At 49.5% G+C, this 12,180-nt stretch overlaps 4 protein-coding genes across 4 annotated transcripts; 1 reads left to right on the top strand and 3 right to left on the bottom strand.

The window, feature by feature from the left end:
- Positions 1 to 158: 158 nt before the first annotated feature.
- On the bottom strand, positions 159 to 3,165 carry CI109_100985 (uncharacterized protein; the record flags this gene model as incomplete). Its single annotated transcript, XM_032002639.1, has 10 exons — positions 159 to 823; positions 884 to 1,649; positions 1,701 to 1,789; positions 1,849 to 1,941; positions 2,009 to 2,067; positions 2,134 to 2,278; positions 2,373 to 2,553; positions 2,664 to 2,751; positions 2,834 to 2,924; positions 3,033 to 3,165. The coding sequence occupies 10 exons, from the start codon at positions 3,163 to 3,165 to the stop codon at positions 159 to 161; spliced, it is 2,310 nt and encodes a 769-aa protein (XP_031862978.1).
- A 501-nt stretch (positions 3,166 to 3,666) lies between these two features.
- On the bottom strand, positions 3,667 to 5,274 carry CI109_100984 (uncharacterized protein; the record flags this gene model as incomplete). Its single annotated transcript, XM_032002638.1, has 7 exons — positions 3,667 to 4,093; positions 4,156 to 4,337; positions 4,390 to 4,496; positions 4,562 to 4,818; positions 4,880 to 4,971; positions 5,031 to 5,129; positions 5,179 to 5,274. The coding sequence occupies 7 exons, from the start codon at positions 5,272 to 5,274 to the stop codon at positions 3,667 to 3,669; spliced, it is 1,260 nt and encodes a 419-aa protein (XP_031862977.1).
- A 969-nt stretch (positions 5,275 to 6,243) lies between these two features.
- On the bottom strand, positions 6,244 to 9,325 carry CI109_100983 (uncharacterized protein; the record flags this gene model as incomplete). The annotated part of the gene is made up of 21 exons (XM_065966876.1): positions 6,244 to 6,358; positions 6,462 to 6,719; positions 6,774 to 6,821; positions 6,873 to 6,899; positions 6,958 to 7,152; positions 7,204 to 7,286; positions 7,342 to 7,372; positions 7,425 to 7,451; positions 7,508 to 7,542; positions 7,590 to 7,616; positions 7,667 to 7,837; positions 7,890 to 7,925; positions 7,979 to 7,998; positions 8,064 to 8,149; positions 8,214 to 8,235; positions 8,293 to 8,506; positions 8,571 to 8,805; positions 8,901 to 9,057; positions 9,126 to 9,138; positions 9,199 to 9,252; positions 9,311 to 9,325. 21 exons carry the CDS (start codon positions 9,323 to 9,325, stop codon positions 6,244 to 6,246), a joined length of 1,869 nt encoding a protein of 622 aa, XP_065822948.1.
- Positions 9,326 to 9,626: 301 nt separating this feature from the next.
- CI109_100982 (uncharacterized protein) lies at positions 9,627 to 11,385 on the top strand (the record flags this gene model as incomplete). Its single annotated transcript, XM_032002636.1, has 5 exons — positions 9,627 to 9,959; positions 10,027 to 10,174; positions 10,242 to 10,277; positions 10,330 to 11,046; positions 11,111 to 11,385. The coding sequence occupies 5 exons, from the start codon at positions 9,627 to 9,629 to the stop codon at positions 11,383 to 11,385; spliced, it is 1,509 nt and encodes a 502-aa protein (XP_031862975.1).
- Positions 11,386 to 12,180: the final 795 nt, after the last annotated feature.

Below are 12,180 nucleotides of genomic sequence, written 5' to 3'. Positions count from 1 at the left end.
ACCATGGTGAGACTGCATGTTTCGACTATGAGACTGTCACACTGCGTAGTACGGATGATGCACCACTTGGTCACCATACTCAGAGACAATGCCATGCAAGTATACATCTCGTACATCCAATACAACGACGAGTTTTCACACCATTGCCAAATCTAGACCTACGCCCACGGATTCTCATCCATGCCTTCACTCATTGCATGTCTTGGCGGCTCGACCGCGACACTCCTCTCAATCCCATCGATCACCTCATCATCGTCATCTACCCCACCTCTCTTATCTTCCGGACTCTTCCCATACACTTTCTCCAGTTCGCTGACTCTACCTCCTGAGGTATTATCGTCATTGTCAATGAGAGTCTTGCGATATACATGAGCAGGAGCTTTCGTCTGTGGTTCCCCTTTACGTCTTTCTCTCGTTCGTGCTGCTTCTGCAGCTTCTACATCTTCCGTGACGAGATCGACCGCATCCGAAGGTAATGGTTTGTCCACGTCGGCTGCAGCGACAGGTTCTTCCGGATCAGGATCGGAAGCTTCGGACTTGGAATCGTTGTCGTCCTCCTCGTCGCCGCCAATGGAAAACGGTGATGTTCCATTGACGTTGCCATCACCGTTGAGAGTTTCGTTGTCTGCTTTCTGGTCGTGTGAGGAAATAACCTTATGCAACTGTTGCTTTGTCCAACGTAATTGGGTACCCAGTACACCATGACCGACAGGGCGTTCGGCCTCACCGTCGTAGAGCCATGCCCCTTCTCCGGACGGGTTAATAGGATGTCCGTTGGGCGTGGACGCACCACTTCGGGAAACTGGCGCAGGTCGGTCAGCCCCTATTGATGAGAATTGTTAGCTCAACCCTATTTGATCAATGTAAAGGACGCGACCCTTACAAGCACCGTAGACCTTCTTCCCCTTGCCCTTGCCCTTCTTTCCCTGGCTAGCAACACTACTGTTCGTCCTTCCTCTCCCTAGCCCAGGCCTGTTCTCTCCTTCACCATCTCTCAATGCACCTCTTTTCCACTTGCCCGCTAAGATCCCTTCTTCCTCTTCCCACAACCTCTTTCTTCTCTGTTCTCTGCTCACGTCCACATTGGGGAAACCGGCATACCCTATCCTCCTTGCTCGTTCATACATCATATCCTCGTCCTCATCAGCGGAGTGGAACCCGATACTGGGAACGTCCGAATCATCACTATCACTGTCAAAGATTCCACCTCCATTTGCCCGCTCGGCCTCCTCGTCAATCTCATCCGGATCGTCCTGGAACACCCGATCCGCTTGATGGGGAAGCAGCGGAGCATATCCTTCTCTCGCAGCGAGTCGCTCGTCGATCCGTCGCTTGATAGCGCTGAGAGGTCCAGTCTCACCCTTGTTTCTCGCTTCATCGCCTGGCATCGGCATCCAGTATTTCGCTTTACCACCTTTGATGTACCGTAAACCCGCTTTGATACGTCGTTGTCGTCCAAGACCATAATGCAGTCCACCTTCCGCAGGCTCGTAAGCTTGATAGGACACACCTCGACCTTTCAATGTGTCTTTCGTATCTTCCCACACGTCCTTGAAACCGAAAGCGTCACGGAAAGCGTAGATGAACGGAAGTCGGGCGGCATAGTTCAGTTTCTCGTCGATATAATCGCTCGCTTGGAAGGCATATTGCTGTGCTCGCATACGTCAGCACTATACAGACAGCAAAAGATGAGAACCTACGTGAGCAATGGCAAAGATAGGCATCTCAAAACAGATCAACGAGTCCACTAGGGCAAGAGACATGTGCTCGGCATCGGTGTATGGTCCAACTGCGATGCGTCGTCAGCTCATGGTGCTCCCTTCAATAGTCCACGCTTCTTTAACTGACCTTTCTTGATAGCGTGCACTGCGACCAACAGGGAGATACCGATACTCTGCCAGAAGGAGAAGAACAAGATGCCCTTGACGCAGAGGAATTTCGCTACATGAGGAATCAGAGATTATTTACTCGTAAAGCGCCTGAATCACGAATAACGATTGCAACGTACGGACTGGTCTGAAAGGCTTGAGATCTTGACTGACTGCTACCCAGAACATAGCCAAGCAGCTGCGGACATGAAGACGGATAAGCTCACGAAAGTGACTGGAGAAGAGACGGCCCGAGGACACTCACTAAAGACTGAGACAGATACTGGCATTATACACTATACTGATATAGGTATATCCGGAATCTGCTGCGAATTTACCTTCTTGATATGTTCCTGTGGCTTTGAGGATGATAGTAGCTACGACAAGCAGTGGTTTGACCTGGACATATTCTGTTTACAACAATACTATGATCAGCTTCTTGGATACTCGTTTAGATTGAGCGTATGAGAAGGGGACGGTAGCTGAAGTACAAATTGTACGCACGTAATACACCTCGTTTGAGGTTCAACAGGACCCAGGGATCACTGACGTCCATGGGACCGAGGAATAGCCCCACTGGGAAGGGATGAGGAATCGGAGGTCTACCATGTAAGATGATAAGGAGGGATCGTTCGCCGCCGAGGTATGTGATGAGCAGTTGTAGAAAGGTGTAAATGACGAATGCCTGAGAAAGGTAGTCAGCAATTCTGGTGCAAAAGTATCGAAGAGAGATACCGCTCAAATAGAGTATGGGATATAGGAGCTTGTGAGCAGGGGTCAAAGACTGTGACTCACCTCGTACAGATCTCGCACAGCATCAATGAAGAACGCAGCTTCCAATGAGAATATCGCAATGAGCGAGGAGATAGCATACAGCGGGACCCTATAACGCCATGACGATACAACACAGGATCAGTCATTGTTTATCCTATCCAGTCATCGTACTGCTATGTTGGGACACTCACATCACCATGATTCGTACAACCGCTCTTTGCAACGTCGGTTTCCTATAATTCTTCAACTGTAGGGTGATCGACATGATCGACACGCCGGTAGCTATTATCGCAAGCGTCGACATATCAGTATTGATCGTGATACATGATACGCGAGCAAGCAGAGGTCCTATTGGGTGGGTAGCGATCTGAAAGGGAGAGTGGAACTCACCAACTGCTGTGAATGTACCGCATAGCGCTAATAACCATACAGGTAAAGAACTACCAGCTCCAGGAGAAGGGACGTTGATAAGTATAGGAGAGGATGAAGGTGGTCGTTCGCTCGGGAAACTAGGGAGCGACATGACGGCAGGCGTTTGGACGATTAAGATAACACCTGTCCTGATAGCAGTCGACCGGGCCTAGGAGGATTGAAGACGGTGACGACTTGGAGTTGTCGTTCGGAGCAGAGCGTTGATCGATTGGTAAGAAAGGTGATTCGGTGATACCCTCCCTCTTCCACTGCCCTATGGATATCAGAGGGAGGTGTTTATGTATTGAGGTGTTGACAAAGTGTATCTGATGATAGGTTGAATTGTGCAATTGCGAGTCAATGACGAACACAGTGGTGGCAAAGCGGTCATTGTCTTCGTACACCACGCGTGCAATTGACTAACCGGCGGAGATATCTCCGTATCGATAAAGTAACAACAGGCAGACGTCCGTAGTCCAACTATGCGGATTATCTTGGTAGCGCTGCTAAGGTAAACAATAATGCCGCAGTATCCCATGGGGCTGCAATTTAGCATACGATACAACCTGAGGAATGCTACAAAATGCCCAAAATGCTAGGAACTAGCTTCGATCTAATTCTCATCTTCTTCTTCCCGCATTATGCCATTCGGACTCATCGGTGAACCTCCATCTACAGTGGGCCGATCATCTATTGCGTCCGGTACATCACTGACTTCGCCATCGTCCCCGTCCACTGGCTCATCCTCATCCTTCGCCACAAGCAAACTCGCATCTCTTTCTTCTATCACACTCAACTCGCGTCTCGCTCGTCCATTCTCGGTCTTATCCGCAGTGTCTCCATCTAGCCAACCGTCATGTCGACCCATGACTGACTCTGTCGTGGTCTCGGGTCCCACTGGAGATGTGACAGATGCTGCGAAGGGTGTCGACTTTGTTGGTGACGATGTGCGGATGGGTGTCGACGTCGAAGGCGAGGAATGGGTGCGAGTGAGATTAGGTGTCGGGGATTGCGGTGCGCTGGAGTCTAGTAATCCGAGGCTGATACACCAGACCGAGCATGAGTGACCAACCTCTTTGGAATGTGAGGGGGTCACACTTACGGAGCAAGCACGCTGAAGATCTGTCCTTCCTCTTTTGGTGGCCCATATGAGTCGAATGGATCAGGTATTGACATGACCAACGGTTCAAGGATAGGATCGCTCGCTTTGCCCGAGATCTTTTCGTAAAAGTCGAGCTGACTTCGGACCACGAAAGCGACTTTGTGCAGAACTGCGTCCCAGACCTGTTGCAGTAATCGTCAGCCAGTGAACCTCTGGCATCCGGTGGTAGCTCACCTCGTCCTCGCCTTCTAGAACCTCTTCATGATAACTCGCCTTGAGCGCATCGAGCTCATCAACCTGTCTTTGCAATTCTGCCAAAGCCTGTCTGAACTGTTGCAAATCTTCCCACGGGATAATCAGCACCAGTTTTGAGCGAAAAACAACGCCCGATGGTTTGCCCACTCACCTCTTTTCCGTCTTCTCCCTCCTTTCAGATTCTCCGACTCGGTCTTCCTTATCCTCTGACTCTGCTCACTCAACGACTTCTCATACCCCGCTAACCTATCGGCCGTCACCAACTTGTAATGATCCAGCGCCTCGAGTAAAGGGATTTCGAATTGACGGTATACCGTATCGGCGAGGAGTTGCTCGTGGTTCGATATCAAGTATTGGAGGCCTGATGCGCCGGCCAAAGCCGAATTCGCAGTCCGACATCCTTTTACCCTGCACAGCGCGCCCACGCAATCAGCAACGCACAACACATTCATATCGATGTGGAACGTACCTTGAACAAGCTTCCATGGCTGTTGCGAATGTAGCGGTAGCAGATGACATTGCGAGTAACGCATTACGATACGCCTTGGCAGCTGCCATGAGCTATGAACCGGAAGATCAACCACATCAGCTCAACCTCGGTGATTGGGGATATGACTTACATCTTCGAAACATGCGATAGATTGGCGGAGATCTTTCCTCGTTATCAGTGCATGATGCTCGGGAAGATTGACCTTGCTACCAGTAGTCGTAGTTGAATACTGCATTCAACATCAGCACCAGCTATCGTTAAGAGACACCACCGCTTACACTTGGTGAAGGTGGTCTCCCTCCCCAAGTCGAAGGAGCTATACTTGAGCTCTGACTCTTCATAGAATCATATCGAGGTCTCGTCGATGCCGACATGTTCTGACTCTCCTTCGTTCACAGTCCGTACTTGCCAGTATCTAGCTTGGAGGTGTGTATGCGACGAGGAGTGAATGGATGTTGATGTTGGTTGTCTGTTCCTTCCTTGCAACGCGCCGCGCGCTTGGACCCGGCCGGTTATCTCTATATCTGATTCCGTGATAACACCACAGTGTATACGAAATATTTATACCACGTCACGGTCATTGGGCCAAACCGCAAAGCTGCGTTTGTTGGACGGTTCGTTCCCTCTCTCTCTCTCGTACAAATTTGTATCTCTACTTTCTCGTTCTTCTCTTGTCTCCTTGAACAATTTTACGGAGTGAGTTGAACTACCACCTTTTAGCATCTCATTCCCTGTCTCCCTTCCTGCCCTCCTACAAGACAGTCCATGATTCATCCTCCTACCAAACACTCTCGCACGCTGTTACAACTACACCCAATACTGACAATCTCCTTTCCCCCCCTTATAGGACATAAAAGTTCGATTCCCTACCTAACTCTCGATGGAGGGTCTCGCGTTCCCGTCTCCAAGACCGATCAAGGGGGAGTAACCTTCCAAAAAGGGCTTCTTTGGTTCTTTCCGGTGATAACCAAAACCGTTAGCACGTCTCTCATTACCCCCTTCCCTTTTACCAGACAAGAGGTGGCCTGATCTCGAAAGGGATATGTGGTCGCGATGATGTTTGGTGGGGATCGTTTTGGGGAGAGGCGTTAGGAGAACCCACATTTATACTATGTACTTATCACATCTTGTATATACATTTCGAATGTCAAACCACTTGTTGTCTGATCCTGTAAGCTATGAACCATGTATCTGTGCGCGAAAGATACCATATTTCATTGTCATTGTCGTTGTGCCCATAAGCTACACAACTTCATCGCTGCACTGGATCCCGTGTATACCTCCGCCTCTGTCCTCGCTCATAGACCAAATCTCGTTCGGTACTTGACAGGTCACTACCCGCCCTACTGACTCTTGTCCCCATTTTCACCATTCTTCAATAGCTTCTCGAGCCTGTCCAGTTGATCCCTCACCGCTTTGATTTCGCGATGGACCACTGCGCTTTCCGTAAGAGCGGTGCTGTGAGTAGAGGCTGGTCAGCATCGCTATATGCCAGCTCATCCGTCTGTGTCACCATACGGTTTTGCTGCTCGATTGTGTAAAAGAGGATGGCGCCACTTACTTCGGGAAAGTCTTGACCAACTCCTCAAACTTGACCGTCGTAATGATACCTCCCTCATCGTCCTCACATTCCGGATCTTCAATCTTCGGATCCCCATCTTCGTCCGGGGCAGGTCCAGCAAAGTAAGCTCGCAGTCGCCTGTTGCGCGAGTGGGAGATTTGCGATTCGAAAAGCGCAATCAGACTGAGGGGAACGAAGAAGATGGTCGTCATGACATAACGATTGATCGTAATGTACCATTCCTTAGGCAGGAACCATCTGCAATGACACAGATATCAGTATCTCCGTCTTGTCCCGTGTAGCCCTACTTACTCGAGAGGTGCGATGAAGATGGCCTCGATAAGGTTGAAAGGAGCGGGACTGCAAGGTGTCAGCTATGATCTTCCAATCCAAATCCACCTGTCAACTCACTAGACGAAGGAATCGGGTGCTCGAATCCTGTAAGTTCACGATGCTCAGTGTAATTCCTTGAGTGAACATCACGGAAATGACTCACAGATCGACCGTCTTGTGTGCGAAGAAGAGCAGATACTCCTCCGTCTCGTTTTCCGTAATGTCCGAATATGCAGATCCGAACAAGGCGATCAAGACGTTGACAAGAATGATGGACGAGACAAAGTTCCAGGTGTAGAAGATGATCAGACCAAATGGATATCCGAAACGCTCAGACGGCGATTCGAAGTCTGGCGATCTGCAAAGAGGATTCAGCTCTACATTGCCATGGGTATGGCACAGCACCTACCCGAGCAATGCTTGGATAAGGTTGTTGACAACGATTCCGCCGCCACCAGTTTCTCCGTCGGCAGCATCGAGAGCATATAGAGACTAGAACACTCATGTCAGTGGTGTACGAACTCTAGGTCGAGTGCAAATCACTGACCTGGACAAAGCCAACCGCCATGATGGCCAGCCTTAATGCATCGTCAGCCTACCTCGTACGGCAGGACAATGAAATTCGCTTACAAGATGAAGAAGATAGTAGACTCGCGGCTATAATGACATCAGCGCACCGTCCGCCTTCCGAGTCGATGGCTGTGGATACTCACAGCATTCGAGCAACCACGACTTGCAATGTTCCGACCTGCGACGCAATCAGCAAGGGCTAGATAACGAGCGATGTTCACCCACCGTTTTGTATCCATCGAAAACAGTGAGCTGGTGGTTAGGGATCAGTTTCAGTCCTTTCCGCTTTAGCATACACGCACTATTCTCATCCAGATCAACGGCGCCACACAAGCTAGGACCTGGAAACTCCTGAAGTGGAGCATTTGCGCATCCTTGTCTCTGTTGTGTTCGAGACTGAGGCCAGCTACTCGCAGAGCGAAAGCTGAAAGAAGTAGACCATCCGTGAGGAAGGTGACGACGGTCCAGAAGCCCTACCAAGTTGGGTGTGAGCTCTTGTCTAGTAACAGCTGAGCCCTTACTCACAATAGTTGCCAGTGGCTTAGGGGCAATTCTGATGATCTGCACGGAGTGTCAGTGTGTTATACCGTGCGTTTCACTAAATCGTCACTTGCCTTGAACATCTTCACCGTCTCTACATTGGTTATCGAATGTCAGCGTGTGCCGTCGTCTCGCTCGAGGTGGAAACCATCGACTAACCTTCCAGCAAGAAAGAGAAAGCCATGATATACAAGATGATCTCATATGGATTCCAGTTCCGTTCGGGATCAATGGTGTCGAGAGGACTGCGAAACGGGGCAAGATCAGTTTCACACAACTACTGCCCTTCAAAAGCAAGCGTGAACATACCTCTGCACACTCTGCGAATACACTTTTCGGATAGCCAGTCAGTCTCGGAGTTTGGAACACGATAGGGAAATGGACTCACCAAAGAGGAAGACGAACCACATTACCACCCTGAAGAACGATTGATACCTTGGCACTGCCATTCTCTCCGGGTTCATATGATCCCAAAAGCCATTCGACTCTGTCTTCTCATACGGAACATAGTCAATATCCATATTCTCGTTGTTCCTCTGTACCCAATCACCTCTCCAAAGGGAATTGACAACGTGTTGGGCTTCCGAGGATGAGAGGAAGATCTGCAGTAGCGGTGTATTCACTGTGAACATTTGGTACACTATGGTTAGATGAGGAACAACCTACGGTACAGTGCTGGTCGATAGCAGTCTCCAACGCGGAAGTAGGTGCCGAAGTATCCCCATCACTCTCCCTATACCTGTATCGTGTACTCATCACACTTTCCAATCTGTCCACGTTCAGGTTGTGTACGATCCTCCTGGCCAGGACTTCTGCCGCGACGGCTCGAACGAGGTTCTCATCGTAATCTGCAGGGTTTGCGTACGCATCTCTGGTGAATGTCGCTTTGGCTCGAAGGAGACTGATGAAGCGAGCGTCAGTTTTGACGAACATCTTCATCATAAGTCTTCATGGAATATACACTCCCCGCGTTGTGATGGCAACGGAGTCACTCACCAGAACGGTACAGCCTCTCCAAAATCACCCCCAGCCTGGGCGAACGATTTGATCACTTCAGGTGTGATGATACTGCTCGTCGCATCCGATATATCGGAAATCTCCACTTCGACGGGTAAGAGTCGGATGATCAATGCTCGACATCGTTTGACGAGTTCTATCGACGCGTATAGGTTAGTACACAAAGATGACACATACCAGGATGCAAGGAGGATATTGGCTCACTTGTGATAGTGTCCTTTTGTGAAGTAATAGTGTCAGTTGCTTACTAGTTGGTCGCCGCACAACCCTTACTCACAGGTTCGGGATTGCACGAATGTGTGCTCAAGATTGAGCGTTGCTCTTCCACGGCCTAGTTGATATCAGCACCAAGCGTGACGAGCGCCTTCTCGACAGTGCAGATGACTCACTAGAGCGTCACCCATTCTGATGTCTGATTTCTGATGCTCGGTGCAGAGGAGCTTGCGGAAGAGATTGAGGATCAAAGTAACATGCTCGGAAGACCAGTTGAAAACATGACGTCGTGCATTTGTGCTTGGCTTCGGTGTCAGATGCCACGTGTCGTTCAGGCACCCGGATCATTTGACGTCAGATCTATTATTCCTTTCTTTCGCATAAACCATTCAACTTTCCTCGTTCAACCGACTTAATCAATAACGTTGATATCAACGCTGTCAACGAGAACGACAAATACCACTCCTACTACTGACATCTACTACAACTACAATGGGTCTACTGAACAAATTCAAAGATCAACTCTCTTCCAGTTCACCATCGTACGATTTCCCCCCACCTCCCCATCCAATCCCACTAGGACCATCCGCGATCTTCCGATACCGAAAACAGCGAGGTGTCAATCTTGGTTCATGGTTTGCTTTAGAACGGTGGATCTGTCCAGAGGTGTTTAGGGAAGCTGCTCAACCTGGACAGAGTGATTGGGACGTGGCGCGGAGTGGAGATCATGCCAAGAGAATCTTGGAAGAACATTGGGATACTTGGGTCACAGAGGAAGATTTCAGGTGGATTGCAGAGAGGGGCTTTAACAGTGTCAGATTGCCGGTGAGTGGCACGATTTGCGGTCAGTCTGTCGACGCTTGGGTACTGATATGCTTTCCGCCTTGGGCAGATCGCATACTATCACCTTTGCGGACCACTGTTCGAAGTTTTGAAAGGAACAGACTTCGAACCATTTCACCATATCTTCGAGGGCGCTTGGGGCAGGATAAAGCAGGCTGTGGAGCTGGCTGGCTCGTATGGATTAGGGGTGCTGATAGGTGAGCTTGCAACAAGTCTCGATCCAATGACTTACCTCGAGCTGACGCCGTGCCTTCCCCTTTTCAGATCTACATGGAGCAGCCGGTGCTCAAAATCCAGATGGTGAGTTGTGTCATCTCTCGTTCTTATTCCCAGTCCTGACAGCTGTGACTAGCCCATTCGGGTTTGTCTCGAGGGAAAGTCGGCTTCTGGGATACGCACGCGAATCAAGCTTCCACCTCGCTCGCTCTACGATTCCTCGCTTCGCAGTTCGCCTCAGTCCCCCATGTTGTCGGATTGGAGCTTCTCAACGAGCCGCAAAACAACTCTAGATTACAAGGCTGGTACACCCATACGATCGAGGGGATCAGATCAGTCGCCCCGCCCGATTTTCCGATCTACATCTCCGACGCATGGGATACACAGCATTATGCCGATTATGTAGGACGACGAGATGATTTCGTCGTACTAGATCATCACCTCTATCGATGTTTCACCGGTGACGACAAACACAAGTCTGGGATAGTCCATGCCAAAGAACTTCGAGGTCACTTCAAAGACATCTTTGCAGGACAATCTGATACCGCAAAAGGTGCTCTGGTAGTAGGAGAATGGTCAGCTTCGTTGGACCCTCAATCTTTCCCACAGGATATATCGGACGGAGAGAAGGATGCGCAGAGGAGAGAATTTGTCTATTCCCAGATTGAGCTGTTTGAGAAACATGCGGCAGGATGGTGGTTCTGGACATACAAGAAAGGTGATGGTTGGGATGCGGGATGGTCAGCTAGAGATGCGAGTAGAGCAGAGATCATACCCCCTTGGATTGGAGGTGGGAGATTTAAGGGTATGCCACCGAAGGAAGTGAAAGATGCAGAGTTGCGCGATGGTCATCGTGAGTTCTGTCGCATGACACCAAATGGCATGACTCGGGAAGACGGCCACTGATGCTTTGGCAGACGCCCATACATCATACTGGCAAGCCAATGGCGGATCTCCCGACTCTACCGTCTACGCACCAGGCTTCTCACAAGGATGGGATGACGCGCTCATCTTCCTTTCTGCTGGACATGGAAACTCGACAAGCGAGCTCGGCTTCATCACACAATGGGCGGCTAGACGTAGAGTAGAGTATGAAAGTCACGCCGGTAAGAAGTTGGGCAAGGCGGCGTGGGAGTGGGAACATGGATTCAAACAAGGTGTAGACGCAGCCAGTAGGGTTTGTCTGGCTTGAGAGTGAAAAGGCAATTGTGATGGACGATCTCCCGCGATGATGTGCATAGGTATGTTATAGGTAGTGGGCAACGATTATAATGTATATGAACGAAAATGATGATTCGATGTCCGTGCTCTTTCAATTGACCTTGTCCACGGCTTTAGCAAGAACAGTGCCTAAATCCATAGAGCGTAGTGGTGTACATTCTCTCCCTCTGCTGAGAAGTACTCGTCGTGAGGTATTTGCGACGAGAACACTTCAGCATAGGGGAGGCAGTCGGAGTAAGTGAAAATCCTGAAATGGAGAGTGGGAATGCGTTATAGCAAGACATCAGATACATAGATGGTACAATCTATAATTGAACCTAAATTACAATAGGCTATTTCGTCCGTCAGCGCTCATTCTCATTTAAATTGAAAATGTAGAGAAAAAGACGAGTGAATGGTGAGAGCTCCGATACCGTTGTAAGATGGTTATACGCATTCTCCGAAGAGTCGCACAGTGTGAATACGATTAGGAAAATGATTTTCGTCATTGCTCAGGGATTGGGAGTGGATGGGGAAGGGAGTGGAAGGAGACTGTAACTCACCTAGTCACAAAGAAAGAAAATCGTTGTCGAAGTGTGATAAAGATATGTCTGCTTGAGATGTAACTCCAAGCTCTTGGAGAGCTCGGCTTATGAGAAGATTCTTTACACCCCATTTGCAACCTTTTCGAATCGCCAAGACGGCTTTTCGAGAAACACCACATTATCTGACGATAAAGCGGTATTTAGGCAAGCATTATTCCACGGGTTGACTCATACGACGACCA

This window comes from Kwoniella shandongensis, chromosome 2 (assembly GCF_008629635.2).
Source record: "Kwoniella shandongensis chromosome 2, complete sequence".
NCBI lineage: Eukaryota > Fungi > Basidiomycota > Tremellomycetes > Tremellales > Cryptococcaceae > Kwoniella > Kwoniella shandongensis.
This window is presented reverse-complemented; position numbering and strand designations above follow the sequence as displayed.